The following is a 19350-nucleotide window of genomic DNA, read 5'->3' as shown; positions in this document are numbered from 1 at the left end:
TGCTAGCAGCTAGCATGGGTTGGACAGTTTGGCAGTTCAACTAGCATGAAGGCTGCATTGGTCTCCAGCATCTACTTTGGCAAAGTTTCTACAGCCAGATACCCTTCCTAAGTTTACTGGATGTTCAATATATATATGTGTGTGTGTGACTGCTGAGGATATGCATAAGCTCGTGAGAAATGAAGCCAGTATGCTCCGATGGATGTGTAATGTCAGTGTTCATACTCGACAGAGTGTAAGTACCTTGAGAGAAAAGTTGGACCTAAGAAGCATCAGTTGTGGTGTGCAAGAGAGATGTTTGGCTGGTATGGTCATGTAGTGAGAATGGATGAAGATAGTTGTGTGAAAAAGTGCCACACCCTAGCGGATGAGGGAACCTGTGGAAGAGGTAGACCTAGGAAAACCTGGGACAAGGTGGTGAAGCACGACCTTCGAACTTTAGGTCTCACCAAGGAAATGACTAGAGACTGAGACCTTTGGAAGTATGCTGTGCGTGAGAAGACCCAGCAGGACAAATGAGACCATAACCCGTGGCTTCTACCTGGGATGTAGCCAGTCCACTAATGCATACCTTTCCTTCTTGGGACACAAAGCTCTACTTGTGAAGACCTGTTGAGGCAAGTGAAAATCAAAATCGAAATCGATCAACTTCAATGGAAATTGTAGCTGTGATACCAGTGTGGCCATTGCCAGCCTCGTCTGGCGTCAGTGCCGGTGGCACATAAAAAGCACCTACTACAATCACGGAATGGTTGGTGTTAGGAAGGGCATCCAGCTGTAGAAACACTGCCAAATCAGACTGGGCCTGGTGCAGCCTTCTGGCTTCCCAGACGCCAGTTGAACCGTCCAATCCATGCTAGCATGGAAAGCGGACATTAAACTATGATGATGATGATGTGTGTGTTTGTCTCCTTGTCTTAACATCATGTGACAATTGTAAATGAGTATTACTTTCATACGAGCAGTATCATTTATTCTGCAAAAACACATCTAACCCTAATTTTAACTTGTTTTGAAACAGGTTAGGATTGGTGACAGGAAGAGCAACTAGTCTTAGAAAATCTGCCTCAATAAACTCCATCCAACCCATGAAAGCATGGAAAAGTGAATGTTAAAACAATGATGATAATGATATGTCCCCAAAGGTGAATTATAAAACTGATAAAATGATGGCATAGCTGTGTGGTTAAAAAGATTTTGCTTGCTGCTGTGATCTTTGGTTTGATCTCCCCAGATCGGCACCTCTGGCAAGGTGTCTTGCATCATAGTCTCAGGATGACTAAAATCTTGTGAGTGAAATTTCATAGACTGATTTTATGTGGAAGCTTTTTAACTGTTCTTATTTCTATTGCTGACAATATCAAGTTTAACACTGTGTTGGTCTTCAAGTGTTGTTAGTAGATGTATATACATTTATAAAAATCTCAGAAAAGCTAATCCTTATTACTAATCCACACAACTCCTCCAATTCACAATTCAGATTCAGACCACTACACATAAATCTAATACAGAAAATTTATGTCCACTACAATAATGAAGCCAACATTGAAACCTATTCTAATTGCCACAAATTTCATCAAAGCTTTTGACTCAATTTTCTGCTATCCACGAAAATACACAATACCAACATAAAAAACAACATAAAATGCTGAGCAGTAAACAACTTGTCAGATCATATCACTTTTAGAACTTAAAAATTTTCTGGAAAAAGCACCACGTAGATCCAGCCATTTACTTAGTTACATCTACATAACCTTACAGTCCCACAAAATATACCAACAGTTGCATACACAAATGATATCATGCACACATGCTCCTAAAAGAATATCATGATTAAAGTATAGCTTTTACTAATTTTACAATACAAAATCTATTCTATAGCTCTCACCTATATCCAGTATTTTTCACTATGTTGTGGCACCTAACAACAAAACAGCTGAAGCATTTGAACAAATCATTTAAAGATAATGTTGGAATAGTTTATATTAATGAAACGTATTTGACTTTAAATTTAGATCAATAAAAAGTAAAATTGGGACTGACATTTCCTAACCAGCCTACACATTTCTAATACACAGTCTGCATAAATATATATATATATTAGATGTTGATCAAACATCTACAGATCTGTAGATATTGATTGGATACAGTTTGTAGATGTCAACAGGATATATAGTCTGTAGATATTGACGGGATATATATAGTCTTTAGAAGTTGAATGGACATATACAGTTTGTAGATGTTGACTGGATAAATATATATAGTCTGTAGTTGTTGACTGGATATATACAGTCTGTAGAATTTGACTGGACATATGTTGGCAAGATATATTCAAATTTAGCATATGCAACCATTAATCCTTTCAAATTTTTTCTCCATTTCTTTTTCCTCTCTCCATCCGTTTTCTCTTTCTGTTCCTTTCCACAGAAAAATGTAGGCTCAAAACGTCAAAGACTTCCATTTTTCCTGAACATCAAACTAATACACCTTGTTTATTGTTCCGTTACTTGTCTCTGTCCCTTTTTTTAACCATATATATATATGCAGCATAATACAATCTTCCTTTCACTCGGAGAGAGAAAGCGTTATATGTGTGTGTGTATAAAGGTTTCTCTCTCCAAGTAAAAGGAAGATTGTATGAGGCTAGTAGGCTCTGCTGGATATGTAATGTAAGTATACATGTTTGACAGTGCTAGTGTTTTGAGAGAGAAGTTAGGTATAAAAGGGATTAGTTGCTGTGTGCAAGAGAAAAGACTGCACTGGTTAAGTCATGTGATGCAGATGAATGACAATAGCTCCATAAAGAAGTGCTGATCTTTTAAAGTAGATAGAACACCTTGATGTGGGAAACCCAGCAAGATATGGCATAAAGTACTGAAGAACAACCTCAGAACACTGAACCTTGTTGTACTCAAGAAGACCTGTACTCTAGAAGCGTTAAGACTAGATCCTCTGGTGATGAAAAGCACTCATGGCAGTGCCACGTAAAAGCACCCATGTGGTGCCATGTAAAAGTGCCTGTGCACTGCCACATAAAAGCACCCAGTACACTCCATAAAGTGGTTGGCATTTGGAAGGGCATCCAGCCATAGAAGCCATGGCAAATGAGACTGGAGTCTGGTGCAACTCCCCAGCTTATGGTAAAATATATTTTTTGAAAGTAGAATAATAGTACACCACAAACATATTCACATTGGTGAGAAACCATACCATGGAGAAAACTGATAAAACAGCACAAAATCGTAGTTTAACCAGTAACATATATTCACACGGGAGAGAAACCATACCGCTGTGCAGTAAAACATTCTTTCACAATTGTAATCTAATCATTCATATGAATATTCACTCAGAGGAGAAGCCATATAACTGTCATATCTGTGATAAGACATACTTTCAATGGTTCTTTAACTCTACATAAACGAATTTTCATTAAGGAAAAAAAACATTCTACAGTGATATCTTTGGCCAATGATTCACACATAATTGTAGTTCAACTAGCAATATGTATATTCATATTCCTCTTAGACTATAAAATAACATTCAATGTGAAAGGTTTAGGACTGAAAACTGAACAAATCGGATATTTTATTAACAGATGCTGAACAACTGATAGCTTTGTTTCAGCAGCAAACAATAGATGGAAGAAGCTGTAACCTCTACTGCTAACAAAATAATTCTCTGTGTGGGGAGATTATATGTATGAGAACAGTAATTCAGTGAGACAATAAAATTTGGATACTAAAATGGGACTTGCACCAAGCTGAGAACTTTTTATGTAATTTGTTTTCATTACATACCATATGATAGGTAGAGTAAGCAATAATGAGGAAGTGATTGGTTACTGAGAATAATATTTTTATGTTACATACACAACTGAACTGTTATGAACACAAATGTTTGATAAAAGAAGTGGGAAAAGCACACCTAGTTGGATGTTGTGATAATGCTGTTGCTTGTCATGGTGGGGGTGATGCCATTCAATAAATTTCTATTGGAGTTTTGTCATTCTAGATAATCTACATCCCCAATTTAAATTTCTTGTTAGCGGTACTGTTTTTATTTTCTATCTACCAAGAATTTTGTTTCTCTCCATCAAATTTGATTTTCAAACTAATGTCATTTACAAAGTTTGTTGTTGATACAATGGTGTCATGAGCCTGCATATTTGTGTTTGCTGAAGACTGTCATTGTGTAGTTAGTTGTGAGAAAGATCGGTGCTGTATCCTTTTTAATTAAGTGTAAGATCAGGCTGGCTGTATGAGGTAAACAAAAGCAAATTCTCAAATATTCAATAGGTTTATTGATAGAAAAATTATGCATGTATCATACATAAATTATCGCAGGTTCACTGGTTATCAGAATAGTAAGTAGGAATAGCTTTACTGCATTGGCTTAGTCATTAGCTATCTGGAAATGGGAAAAGAAAGGTGCCACAAATTGTTAATTGTTGGAGAAGAAAGCCGTGGTTTGTCTTGCTTGAATACCAGCTGCAGTCTGCTGTGATTTAGACAACTACTTAACTAGCATAAAAGCATGAATCTCAAGAATTTTCTTTCCAGGTGAAGAGACAATTGGTCAGATTTGCTGTTCATGTAGGTAAACATTCCAGAGCGCGACATCATGAGATCATTAAATATTCTCGTTATAGATACTTTCTTTGTAATTTTTGAAATCAGCAAGTAAAAATTGATCCAATTTGACCAATAAAGGTGAAACAATTTTTGGTCACAGACCTATGTCATAAAAATCACTTTTTTTTTTGTTTGTCTTGGGGTTTTGTTTTGGAAATGTATAAAATCTTGTCTATGAGAGAGATTTTATGAAAATGTGACTACTATCATGCTCTATCAATGTTATAAATTTTACGAAAGTACTGCTGCTGTTGTGCAACATCAATTTTGTATGATACTGTATTATCAGTGTGATATCTGTGGGAAAACATTCATACAGCATTGTGCATTATCATACTATAATCATATTCACACAGGAGAAAAACCATATCACTGTGGTTTCTGTAATAAAATATTCTCTCAAAGTGAATATTTGACTAGTCACATGTTTGCACACAGGTGAGAAATCTTACTACTGTGATATATGTTGTAAACAATTCTTATAGAGTGGTACCTGAGCATATCATAAATGTATCCACACTAGTGAAAAACCATAGCATTGTGATATGTGTAATAAAGCATTTTCACAGAATTCTACACTAAATCATCATAAATATATTCATACTGAAGAGAAACCACACCATTGTGATATCTGTGGTAAAACATTTTCTCAGATTTATGATATGACTAGTTACAAATGTATACACAAAACTTAAAAACTAATTGTACCAATGTTAAATCTGTAGTAAAAACTTTTTTGCCTAGTGCACATCTAATTAATCACAGATATATAGCAAAGAAATCATATCATTGTAGTATCTCTGGTGAGATATAAAGAATATTTCATCTAAACACCTGTGTATTCACACAGGTGAAAAACCATACTTCTAAGGTATCACTTGTTAAAGATTCTCTGAGAATAATAATTTAACTAGTTGCAAATATATTCACACAGTTGAGAAAGCATGTCTTTGGTAAAACATTTTTTCACTTTACAAATGTTACTGCTCGAGAATTCACCTAAGTTCATACATTAGATTTTCCTAAGCATTAAAGGTTATTCAATGATATCTCTCACAAACTTTGGACTTTCATTTATGCAGGTCCTTACAAAATAATCTCAATGGTAAAAATCTGAATTCTTTGGAGGACATAAAAAACAACTTTAATGAGTCCTTTGCCAAGAAACCACCGAAATTCTGGGAAGATGGAATCTTTAATTTGAAGGTAAAATGGGAAAGGTTATGCAACAAAATGTTTCATATTTAGTTGAATAAATATTTAATGGCATAATATTATTTTGTCTTTTAATTTCATTTAAAAATTAGCATGAACTTTCTGGACAACCCAACACAATCAAACAAGTTTGATTTTTCTATAGGTTTTCTCTCCAAAAGAATTTCTGATAATACATTAATTTGGAGCTGACATTTGATTTACTGCATTCATATTCAGATAGGGTGTAACACAAACATTGATATACATATATAATAGGCACTGAGCTGTTTATTAACTTCTTATAAACATATTCATACAGGTGATATGTATGGTAAAATGTTTTGCAGGAATCATGTGATACAACTTGTCTCAAATATGCTAGCACAAATATGAAACCATGCCACTGATATTTGTGGTTTGACTGGTGACAGTTCTATCCATACAGAAGTTATTCTACTGTATTACAACTGTGAAAACATTGTTGCATTGATAGTTTAACAAGTCATAAATAAATACACTTAAAAATCTACTCAAAGAATAATATATATGAGTACTAAAGAAACTACCCCAATAAAATTCCTATAGGAGATGTGCTATACTGGGATTTATAGTAAGCTGAGAGAAGTGGTTAGAGATAGTGTCAATAATATTATTTAGTTAGAATAATTTTGAAGTCATAAAATATTTAATTATATTTAGCATACTTGATTTTCTAGAACTTTGTGTGGTGTAAGATGACACATCTAACAAGTAGTTGAAAAATTATTCTATGAAAATATCCATACATAGACTTATAAATTTGTCATTCCCAAAGTGTAGCATCTCCATTTCCCAATGGTTTAAATTTTACCTTCTATAACAGATAGAGACTGCAGCTCATTTTATAAACTATATTCTAGAATTCTCCACAAAATACTGAACTGGCACTATAACCATTAATCTGGAGGAATTTTATAAAGGAGACTTTACAATTCTTTTTGTTTTTTTATTTTCTGAGTCTGGAGGAAGAAGTATTGCTTATGGCCTTCAAAGGCAACCCTAGGCTGGTGATATTGATACCATTGATGTTCCTCTTCAGCCTTTGTAAGTAAACACTTTGGGAAAGACATGAATAGAGTGAGAATTCCAGAGGGCCAATATTCTGGGAAGTAAGGACTAGAAGTTTTGATTAGTGTAGAACCCAAAGGGTTGGACATGACAAGGGGGAGGAAGAGGAGAAACAAGTGAGTTGTGAATGACTGATTGGAACTGACATGAATCCAGCCAGCTCTGAGAAGCAGACACCAATGTAATAGAAGTAGTCCTAGTTTAAAATGTATGACTCCCACTCCTTAGCCTTACTCTTCTCTGCAAAATTATTATTGTTAATTTAAAATCATTATATAATAATAGCTGGTATAAATGTTGGTTTCTCCAGTCTCATTTTGCATCATATACAAAGATGGGGAGAGAGATACAGAGTTAAGCTAAATGAAAGATAAGTGCATATACCAGGCCTGGTTGCAAGCAATGAGTAATTGAATACTACACACAATGTTAGAGAATCATAGAGATGGAAGAGAGGGAGTATATACACACAGGGTAAGTGTGTGTGTGAACTTCTATCAAATGAAATCAACATGGAGAATAATTTTGTTTTCATTTTAAAAAAAAGTTAATAAATATTTCATATTGTATAAACACCCACAAATTTGAAGTTAAATTATAATTATTATGTATGTGGCATATTTCCTGACATTCATGGTGGCAAAACAATACTTCCAAAATTAATCATCAGTTGATGAGTAACAGTAGTAACTTTAATAACCAATGCAGTTAACAATATAATTAAATCTCTAATCTGAGAAAAATCTTTGATAGTTTATCTGGTGTTTCTCACCTCACATTGTGTTACACTGATTTAGTAAACCCATTTATATCAGTTATTTCTACACTAATATCTGCGTATAGTTTAAAGAATGGTATTATGTAAAAATTGTCTGAAATATTGTCTCATGATATGTTTATACAATTATAGCTCAAAATCGATAGAATAAATAAATGTAAATTATTTGAAAAAAAGGAAGTATGAATAATGTTGTGGTTGTTGTTTAATCTCATGTCAGTTCTGATCCAGCAAACTTAAGAACACAAGTATTTCAGTTAAGACTATCCTGTCTTTTAATTTAGACACAGTATATCTAGGACTACAGTATTTTAACATAATATATTCTATACTGTAGTACATATAAAGATACAATATATCCTTCCTTTCTTAAGATGATAGTGTGTGATCTGATGAGTATGTAGTTGTGATTTCTAACAGGTTGAGAGTCTATTTAGACAGCGACCCATTATAGCTTTGATGCCCCATTTTTTTACATTCTCTGTCTCTAACCATCTCTCACCCTCCCATACATTCTTACAATCCCTACTCACCCACAAGGCAGCAAGTTGGCAGAATTGTTAGCATGCCGGGTGAAATGCTTAACGGTATTTCGTCTGTTGTTATGTTCTGAGTTTGAATTCTCCCGAGGTCAACTTTGCTTTCATCCTTTCGAGGTTGATTAAATAAGCACCAGTTATGTACTGAGGTCAATGTAATCAACTTAATCCCTTTGTCCTTGTTTGTCTCCTCTATATTTAGCACCCTGTGGGCAATAAAGAAATAAATTTTTTCTCACCCACGCTTCCTGTTCTACTGTCTCCACTCACCTTGTATCTTGAAGGTTCACTTTGATACCTCATCACCACTATTTGCTCGCTTTCCTGCTCCATCCCACCCATTCCAATTCTTCTATCATGTGCATAATTGTGTAGTTTTCCTACAGTAAGAAACCTGTTCTGTTTCCTTCTCTCTCACTTTAACCCCTTGTGCCATAGCACAAAACTGCCTCACTAAGTGGTTGACATTAGAAAGGACATTAGGCCATAGAAATCACACCAGAGTAAACACTGAAGCATGATGTATTCTTGAAACCTGTTGTATCCTGTCAAACTCTTTACTATAAATCTCTGACCATGTGAAGGGTTCTTTAGCTCCCAAATCCTTCTTTTCTGGATTGGTCTGCTTCTTGGTATCCTTCTGGCCTTGAGCCTAAAGTCACTAATGACTAGCCTGTGCTGGGGGGTACATTCTGAGAGAGAGAGAGAGAGTGTGTGGGTGTGGGGGGTGATGAAGTTTACCTAAACATTGAATGGGTAACATTTTATAATAATTATATATATTATTATACATCATCATCATGGTTTAACATCTGCTTTCCGTGCTGGCATGGGTTGGACGATTTGACTGAAGACTGGCAAGCTAGGAGGTTGCAATGAGACTGCAGCCTGTTCTGGCAAGGTTTCTACAGCTGGATGCCCTGCCTAACACCAACCACTCCGAGAGTATAGTGGATGCTTTTCAAGTGTGACTGGCATGGAGGCCAGTCAGATGTCACTGGCATTGGCTGCGCCAGTTCCAGTGGCACGTAAAAAGTACCATTCGAGCATAGAAGTACCATTTTATTATGATAGGTTGTTACCCATTCGATGTTTAGCTAAACTTCGTCGCCCACTCTTTCTCTCTCTCTCTCTCTTCTCACACAAAATGGGGATGGGGTGAAATTTCGGAGGGTTCCACTCCACCCCGTTCTCCGAACCCCAAAAATGGTTTTGAGGTTACCGGAATTTAGCCAACGAAAAAAAAGAAATTTCCAATGATTCCGGGATACGAGGGAGGGAGGAGGTCCGGTTTCCCACCCCGCTTCTTTTCCGAACAAAAATAAGGGGTCTACAGCATATTAGGAGGTCAGGGTACTTGATTCCATGCAAAAAGTCCGAGTTTTATTTTTCGTCTTAGTGAAAATCGTGCGGGTGAAAAGATCAATGGAGATGGGGGCGTGAATTTTTCGAGGTTTCCACTTCACCCCACTCCGTTTTCTGGACCCCAAAAAGGGTTTTGTAGCATATTAAGTCACCAGAATTTATTCAACGGGAAAAAAAATTTCCAACGATTCCGGGATATGCCCCCCCCCCTTTTTTCCGAACAAAAAGAAGGAGTTGCAGCATATTAGGAGGTCAGAATACTTGATTCCACGCAAAAAATCCGAGGTTTTTTTCTTTCTTAGTGAAAATCGTGCCGGTGAAAGGATCAAAATTTACAGAGCGAAGTTCCATGCATAGCGTGATATTTACTTTCGGTGAAAACTATAACTGTTTTCGTAGGTTGGAATCTGTGAAATGAAAACAAGTTTATCGTACAAAGTTTTTGCGCGTGTATTTTTTTCACTTTGTTGTCCGCCATTATATGTACATAATACGAAAGGCTGCCGGTGTTTAAATAAACGGAATACTTTTTATCCTGTAATTTTTGTTTCAAAACCAAAATTCCGATGTTTTTTTTTACCCCCGTAACTTTCTGTTTACCGTTTGGACTGTTATAAATACTTGTCACTGACATATCTAATAATGATGATCTCGTATATAATACAGATAAGTGGATGTAGAGTTGAGTAAAATTAAATAAATAAATAAAAGGCTTAGACAAATTATACAAACAAGAAGTTGCATTTGGTGTGCTACTGTTAGAATGAATGAATTTTAAGTAAAAAATATTTACACAAAATAATCTCGAATGGAATTATTCCTGTATAGAACTCTCTACTGATTTGAGGTGAATTCTTCCCATACCAGTATATCAACTGCACTTTTACTATAAACTTTGTAAGTATATTTTTTCTTACTTTACGTGTATTTACATTGTGTGTTATAAGTAACTAATTATCTCATGTAATTAACTTCAGAGATTGTTCATTAACACGTTAACCGCCACATGTACCAGCGACGGTCCATCGCAAACTTCACACAATTAGCATATGAACCACCGGTGTTACGTTTTCATAATTTGAGAAAATATTTTATTCTGTATTTTTAATAATAATAATAATAATAATAATAATTGTGTACAGTGCTCAGGTGCACTACAACTCATCTAAAGTGTATATATAATCAGGTGTAGTTTCGACGGATTTCGGGAAGCATGAGGGCCTTAAAGGATGCAGTGTCATGGCAGTCAACAACTGATGCAGGCAGTTTATTCCACGCTTCAGCAACCCTGAGCGTGAAAAAAATTCGAGGATATTTAAATAACACCAGTGTTAAGTATTAAAGTTTAATTACGAACTGTTGTGAAAATGCTAAAAAATTTACATTTCAAAACGAAAGAATACCTTAAACATTGAAAGCAATAGCACGTGAAATACGTGGCGTCACCGGTAAATTGCAGTAAAAAACCGCGACTGTGAACGTGTTAAACAGAAAAAGAAAATAGAGATATTCTGTAAGAAGTAATTGTCCTTTACCGCCTCCGCCTAAAAGTTCTGCTCTATCTATCAATATCTTCATCAATTTCAGTACGTCTTTTATTATGCAACTATCGTCCATCCCCGCGAATTTGTTTCCTCCTAACTTCCAGAAAGTAGATATGTTTCAATGAGGTTTTCTACAAATAATCTTCAGATGATGTAAATTACTATTATAAAACATTTCTTTTTTCAGTGGTTGGGAGAGAAGTTTCGCAAAAGTTCACCCGAGCCGCGTTTGTTTCCTCATAACTTTCAGAAAAGTGGGTATTTTTTATAAAATTTTCTACAAATACTCTTCAGATGGTTTAGATTACTATTACATCGGAATTTAGAATGAAAAATAAAATATTAGACACGTACACATACATCACAATTTTTTGTTAGAAATTTCAAGTTTCCATTCTATTTGTGTGCGAGCCCACCAATTTTTTTTTCCGTATTAAATTCCGATATAATCGAAATCTATACAATGTGTGTGGTGAGGATGGGAGTTAAATATCAGTTATTTTGGGAACATACTGCTTTACCAGTTTTCTTTGAAAGGAAGCCTATACAATATTGGTGTTGGGGTGGTTATATATGAAAGAATAGCAAAGCTTTCAGTAACATTCTGCACAGCTTGTTATAATTAATGACTACTGATCACTTCTGGAAGTTTTCATTTTAAGTTCCACACCCATAATCATCATCATCCAGTCCACCACATCTCTGTAGCAGAGTGCATTTCCTCCGTAAATATGTTCTAACTCTTCCTTGCTATTCTTATTTATAATGAAATATTTCCTCTCCGATAATATTCATGTTAACTCTTCACTGTTCCTTATGCTTTATGTTGCCTTTTTATTTCAGATTGTCTGATGACAGTTATCAACTTTTGAAGATTAAACATAACTTTAGGTTGAATGGATATAGAATATTTCCTTGAAATTAAGATTTTGTATAAATATTTTGAATCATATTTACTTGAAGATTTTCTGTACAGATTAAACTTGAAGATTTTCTGTGAAGCCTTAACTTACATGTATGTATGGAAGATGGACATTAAACGCTGATGATGATTATGTATAGACTAATATCTAGATATATCTGGCTAATTGGAGCAGATTTAAGAGTTTTTTAGTTGCTGGTTATTACTAACAAGATTCTATTCTAATAAATATATTTGAAAGTCTTTTTTCATCTTATAAATTATCAAGAAAAAAGATAGAATTGAAAAGATTAAAATAAAATTATGGAAGTGAAATTGAATGGAAAGCAGGTTGACAGTGGGTCACAAACTGAGAATACTGAATTAGCAATTGAGACACAGAAAATTACTAGGAAGAAATCCTACCCTTGTGATATATGTGGCAAAGTATTCATTGCCAGAAAAAATTTAGTTCAACATAAATTAATTCATTCAATGTCAAAGCAGTATCACTGTGAGGTTTGCAGTAAATGGTTCTCTACAAGTAGCTTGCTCTCTCAACACATACGTATTCATACAGGGGAAAGACCATATCACTGTGATACCTGTGGTAAAACATTCTCTCAGAAAGGTCATTTGTCTGAACACAAACGTATTCACACAGGTGAGAAACCTTATCGATGTGATATCTGTGGTGAAACATTTTCTAGAAGTTCTCATTTGTGCCGACACAAACGTATTCACACAGGAGAGAAACCATATCGCTGTAATTTCTGTGACAAAGCATTCTCTCAAAGTGGCCAATTATCTGAACATAGACGTGTTCATACGGGAGAAAAACCATATTGCTGTGATATCTGTGGTAAAACTTTCTCTCAGAGTAGTAATCTTTCTTCCCATAAACATATTCACACAAATGAAAAAAATATTTGTGATACCTGTGGTAAAACATTTTCTAGTCCAGGTAATTTATCTGCCCACAAACGAATCCACACAGGAGAGAAACCATATCTCTGTGATATCTGTCATAAAACATTCTCTGCAAGTGGTCAGTTATCTCGACATAGACGTATACACACAGGGGAGAAACCATTCCACTGTGATATATGTGGTAAAAAATTTTCACAAAGTGGTCATTTGTCTTCTCATAAGCATTTTCACACAGGAGAGAAACCACACCACTGTGATATCTGTGATAAAACATTCTCACAAAGTGGTCATTTATTTCAGCACAAACGTATTCACACAGGAGAAAAACCATACCATTGTGATGTCTGTGGCAAATCATTCACTGAAAATGGTCATTTATTGACCCACAAACGCATTCACACAGGAGAGAAACCATACTGCTGTGATATCTGTGGAAAAAAATTCTCAACAAGTAGTTATGTCTCTCAGCACATGCGTATTCACACAGGAGAGAAACCATTTCATTGCGATATCTGTGGCAAAGCATTCTCTCAAAGTAGTAGTTTATCTTCCCATAAATACATTCACACAAGAAAAAAGCCATTTCACTGTGATATCTGTGATGAAACATTCTCTCAAAGCAATAGTTTATCTGCTCATAAAGTATTTCACACAAGAGGAAAACCATATCACTGTGAAATCTGTGGTAAAACATTTGCCACCAAAAGCAATCTATCTTCTCACAAACGTATCCATACGGGAGAAAAGCCATACCATTGTGAAATTTGTGGTAAAACATTTTCTGGGATTGGTGATTTATCGCGACACAAACGTATTCATACAGGAGAGAAACCATTCCACTGTGATATCTGTGGTAAAACATTCTCACAAAGTGGTACTCTATTTAGGCATAAACATATTCACATAACAGAAAAATTATACTAACATCTACATTATACTGTTATTGAATGACAAATGTTTTCTCTTGTAAGAAACTATGTTGAGGAATTTTACAAATAGTATCACTTTTGCCATAAATTTGTTCTTTTATTTGCATTAAGAGTACAGCAAGTAAAATATATATCATTGCATTGTAGTGTAAAACTCTAATTTCATAATATTCTCCCTTGTAAAAATGTGTTTTTATAAAGGAGATATGATAGCTGTTAAAGGATCATAAAAATATTTACACAACTCATATGGTTATAACACAATGATATATGTGATAATACTTTCTGCTTAGGTGTAAACACCATATATATATTCTTAAATATTATAAAATAATATTTAAATTAGTTCAAACAGAACTTTAAATGACAATGTGCCTACTAGAATATTCCAGTAGTTAACCCACTACTTTTAGAGTAAACTGTCACCAATATCAGAGAATTTGTAGAATTATACAAAATACAATTTCATTAAAATAAAACCTTGGAATATTAATTTGTGTTGTTTTTCATTTGTTCTGAGCACTCTGTATTGTTAATTGTCAGCAATAAGGTTTTCTGTTATTTACTGCACATCTAATTATTTTTGAATTAGGCAAAAGGCCTGTGATTTGGCGGTTGTTAGTCAATACCACCAACTCTAGGATTATTTCTAATATAGGCAGACCAAAACCTGATGAATGGATTTGGTAAAAAGAAACTGAATGAAGCTCATCATATGATCAGCTGTGTTTGAGAAATTTGTTTCCTAACCATGTGATCTTGGACAGAAAATGAAAGAAGCCCATCATGAGTATGTGTGTGTGTACGAAAAGTCTTGAGCCTCAAAAAACAAAATGATACAAGATTTCTGATGAAGGCTGAAAACTTTTCATACACCCCTTGTATGTATGTGTATATATATATATATATATATATATATATATATATGTGTGTGTGTGTAATATAATGTATGTGTGAGTGTACCCTTGTCTTGACATGTGATGATAGTAAATCAGCATCACCATCATACAAGTAACATCCATTTGTTTCCTGCATGTTTGGTGAAATATTAACTTGTTCGGAAACATGTGAGGATTGGCAACAAGAAAGACATCCAGCTGTAGGAAATCTGCTTCAACAAATTCCCTCTAATTCATGGAAGAGTCGACTTTAGACACTGATGACGATACATATTTGTGTGCATCCTTGTGACACTTTGTTATGGTTGTAAATGATCGCACTCATCATACAAGTGATGTTTATCCCCAGTCTTCTATGAAAATTGAATATATAAGATATTAGTTACAGTAATAATATAACTGAAAAATAAATGGAAACCAGAGTGACAGACCAAGAAATATTGAATAAATAATACCAAGTATTGGATAAGGCAGACTTTTTTTTGTGAGAAAGCTTGAGTGTGAATTGAGATGTTGACTATTAAAGGTATGTATAAGGGGAGGTAATTATATTTAATTTGCCCTCATGACTTCAGCCGACGGGGTGTACCAGGAAGCAAGGTGGAGTGGGGCATGTAAGGACACTTGTGGTTATTCCTTCATTTACTGCTTGATACTCTCAATATATGAGAGATTATATGATGAGAATCAAAAGGTACACTTATGTCAATCAGATGTACAACAACAAATGCGTTTTTGAGTAATTCTGTTTTTATCACAATCATTTGTCACATTCACTGATATTGCTAACAACTAAAACAAAACATCATTATTCCCCCTCTCTCTCTCTCTTTCGGAGAGGCACTGAGCAGATATACGCACACGGCAGTAACTTCCACCTACCGAATTCAATCACAAAGCTCCGGTCGGCTCAGGGCTATAGTGGAAGACACCTACCCAAAATGCCACACAGTGAGACTGAACCCGAAACCATGTAACTAGGAAGCAAGCTCCCTAACCTACATTATTTTTAATTCTATACAAGGATGTATTATTAGTGTACTCTAAAGTAATTTAGTATTTGAAATCAGAATTAATAACCAAAGTGTTGGACTATAACACCTTGGGTCTCAGTCATACTCAGTGTGGTCAGAACGGCACATACTCTCTGTTAAACTGTTTATATATATCCAAAACAAATCATTCAGTAGTGTAAATTTGAAAATCTATGTAGAAGAATTACATAACATATCATAGAAAATAGATTGTCAAACCTACACAATTAAATGGCTTATATCTGTCATTGATGTGTGAATAATCCAAGAATAAAACCTTAAAAAATGCAAGAATAACACAAGTTTCTATGTTGTATTTTTCTTAAAGACCTCAGGTTCCTTAGTTCATATACAGAAGAAACTCATGTGCTTTCATTCATATGCCACCAAACTTCCTTAAACTACTGTAACCAGTTCATGCAAACTTTATTTGGAATTGTTTAGTAATAGAATTAAAATATTACTTTTCACAGTTTACTTTGAAAAAATTCTGTTCTATATTGGTTTCAAATATTTTGGTACAAAGTCAGCAATTTTGGAGGAGAGAGTAAGTCAATTAAATCACCTCCAGTCCTCAACTGGTACTTATTTTATCAACCTCAGAATGATGAAAGGCAAAGTCAACTCTGGCAGCATTTGAACTCAGAATGTAAAGTCAGAAGAAATACCACTAAGCATATTTTCTGGCATGGAAACAATTCTACCAACTCACTCACCACTCTAATTATTTTCTGTACTGCAAATATTTGGATTATAATAGAAACACTAACACAAGAAATAAAATCTAAACATCACCCTTTCTTTCATGTGTATGTGTATGTATATATATATCTTTATATATAAAAGTGAAGTTGTGTGTCTGTCTCCTACGATTTAGATTCCTAACTACTCCCACATTTTGCGGTGCAGTTTAACCAAAACCGGGTATCTTATAGTCGTGATTCATATCGAGCCCTTCTGGGTATTAGCATGAGTCTACGATTTAAAAAAAAATTTACCATCATTTTTTTCCATTTTAATGCATTTTTTTCGCTATTATATAAGGGAAGTAACTCTCTAAAAATGTCAACGATTTGAAAAAAAATTACCATCATTTTTTTTCCATTTTTAATGCATTTTTTTGCTATCTTTTGGCTATAACTCTCTAAAAATGCTTACATAGTTATTTCCCTTACAAACCTAAGCAACGCCGGGTGATACTGCTAGTATATATATATATATATATATATACACACACACACATACATACACACTCATGACATTGAAAAAGACGGCTCACTTATGCAAGCAGAATCATTAAAAAATGGTTATGATGGAGTTTAGGATGTAAAATATATCTATTTTGGGTTTTTCCCCAATCATATTTGTTGCCCCTATCCACTGCCCTCTTCATTACCATCTTAGCTATCACCTTCATGTGTAATGACATTTTATCTTACCACATTCAATCTCTCCATTATCAACGATTATTAATCTCTCTTTTGCTATCACAATGCCCAAGGGATGGCATAAGATGTCCTTACCATTAGCCTTCTCCATCACTAACCATCAGTATCTTTTCCCATGATATCTGCCACTCTTAAATCACCCATCACTATTACTATCCATCATTCACTCTCACTGAACACCACCATCTTTATTGCTATCCATCACTCACTCTCCTACCTTCAGCCATGTTTCTATCAGTCACTTATCTTTACTGCTTTTCCCATCATGCTGCTATTATTAGTTTCTGTTCAATCTCTTTACTAACTCTTGAGATTTCTAAAACTGAGGAACTTGATGAAAATATGGTGATAGAATTTTTTCCAAATCAAAGAGTAACCTACTAAACCAGTCTATAATGCTACCTCTCATATCACTGTTTGTCTAACACTACCAACCATATTAGTGTATTGGTCATCTGATATTGCTTACAGCACACTGTTTAACATATCAATGTTTAATATCGCCTACTCCACCACTGTCTTTCTAACACAGCATAACTAGATATGTGCCCCCACTCTACTACTTTGTTTTCTCATAGATTTCTTAAACATGAGTATTTCTAAATACAATTTTCTACAAATACATTTCAGAAGGTTTAGATTATGATTATGTTGGAATTTGATGTGAAAAAAATGCAGATGGGATTCGGATAATTCACATAGTTCGCCTTTGTTTCATCTGTTTTGTTGAGGTGTAGGACTTATTCTTCCCCCACCCCCGATTTTTCACAACATATTTCGACATAATTGTAATCTACACCATTTGATATGTATTTGTAGAAAAATTTATTACAAAAAACTCTCATTTTTCAAGAATTATGAAAAAAAATAGTCAGCGAACCAAGGGCACATGTGTAGTTATGATTCAAACACTGTCTACTATAACATTATTCATCTAACACTGCCTTTCTCGTTATTTTCTATTTACCACTGGTTGTCTGTGGTAAATAGAAAATAACGAGAAAGGCGGTATAGGCAGTGTTAGAATCATAACTACACATATGTGCCCTTGGTCCGCTGACTTTATTTTTCTACAAATACATATCAAATGGTGTAGATTACAATTACGTCCAAAAAAACTGTTGTGAAAAATCGGGGGTGGGGGTCCAACGAGGCCTACTAAATTGTTGGAATGGACATGAGTTTCAAATGGTACTACTTAAGAAGAGTGGACAAGATGCGCCAGTCAGTGACACCCATGACAAAAAAACAAACCTCCATGTGTATAAATATGTGTAAACTGTAAATCGGGGGAGGGGGATTTTGTGTAGTCCCATCATACTTTTGAATCTGCATTTTGCATTTTTCCAGTAACTTTTATCTGAGTTTCTTTGGAGGGAAAAATTTGGGGAAAACAGGGTGAATGTTTTCAGAACATTCTAAAACATCTTTCAGAATGGTGGTTCACTTTCGAATAATATTTTATTTCATTATTTTCACTTTTAGAAAAGATTTTACTTCAAAATTTGTTTGTTTTATTAAATAGATGGATAGATAAAATCCCCCCACCGGATTTATAGCTTGCGCATCTTTATACATATGGAGGGTGCCACTGACTTGCGCGTGTGCGCGCGTCGGGTCCACTCTTCCTAAGTAGTACCATTTCAAATATATTTTATTTATTTCCCAATTATTGAATTTATTTTAATATCCCTCCATCTTAAATGTAAAATTCGTTTCTGAAAACTATCTTAACACAAAGTGCGACGGGCAACGATCGTGTCCCAGATAGATGCATGTAATTTATGGGCGTTTGTTGGGGTTTAATGTCACTCAAATGCTCCGATACCCTCCAGAATGCAAGAAACCTGATAGTTCAACTAATGATTTTTCAGATGAAATAAAACTTGCCACCATTATATACTAAGAATTTTAACTATTTTTTGTTTTTTATGTGTGCATAGTAGTCTCATTTTTATAAAATGTGCTCAGCAGTCCGTGCTATGTAAGCGCAAATCCCAGCGCTTTAATGGGTTAAAGTAGTATATCATCATGTAAGCATGTTCCCC

General features: G+C 34.7%; 3 protein-coding genes and 1 long non-coding RNA gene across 5 annotated transcripts in view; 3 read left to right on the top strand and 1 right to left on the bottom strand.

The window, feature by feature from the left end:
* Nucleotides 1-5299, top strand: part of LOC115214298 (zinc finger protein 525) — a 24323-nt gene extending 19024 nt beyond the window's left edge. The window contains exon 4 of the mRNA XM_036504360.1: nucleotides 5249-5299. The gene's annotated coding sequence lies outside the window, so the exon portion shown is untranslated. The remainder of the gene's footprint in view (nucleotides 1-5248) is intronic.
* The window catches only part of LOC115214080 (zinc finger protein 62 homolog), a 433795-nt gene that overhangs the window by 45095 nt on the left and 369350 nt on the right, over nucleotides 1-19350 (top strand). The window lies entirely within an intron of this gene.
* On the bottom strand, nucleotides 3392-19350 carry LOC118764053. Its single transcript, XR_004999846.1, has 3 exons — nucleotides 19040-19350; nucleotides 10776-10782; nucleotides 3392-3402 (listed from the first exon to the last, which is right to left on the bottom strand). It is a non-coding gene; the product is annotated as an uncharacterized LOC118764053 (long non-coding RNA).
* LOC115214063 (zinc finger protein 665-like) lies at nucleotides 9853-14411 on the top strand. 2 transcript variants are annotated; one of them, XM_029783105.2, is made up of 2 exons: nucleotides 9853-10514; nucleotides 12005-14411. In XM_029783105.2, exon 2 carries the CDS (start codon nucleotides 12387-12389, stop codon nucleotides 13914-13916), a length of 1530 nt encoding a protein of 509 aa, XP_029638965.1. In that variant the 5' UTR covers nucleotides 9853-10514; nucleotides 12005-12386; the 3' UTR covers nucleotides 13917-14411. The 2 variants fall into 2 exon arrangements, with proteins under 2 accessions (XP_029638965.1, XP_036360234.1); XM_036504341.1 differs by lacking the exon at nucleotides 9853-10514 and adding an exon at nucleotides 10919-11415.

Source organism: Octopus sinensis, linkage group LG7, assembly GCF_006345805.1.
Source record: "Octopus sinensis linkage group LG7, ASM634580v1, whole genome shotgun sequence".
NCBI lineage: Eukaryota > Metazoa > Mollusca > Cephalopoda > Octopoda > Octopodidae > Octopus > Octopus sinensis.
The sequence above is the reverse complement of the archived record's forward strand: the minus strand, read 5'-3'. Positions and strand labels throughout refer to the sequence as shown.

Bases quoted from the DNA above. Each gene is read 5' to 3' on its own strand.
- LOC115214063 (XM_029783105.2), top strand. From the start codon at position 12,387: ATGGAAGTGAAATTGAATGGAAAGCAGGTTGACAGTGGGTCACAAACT.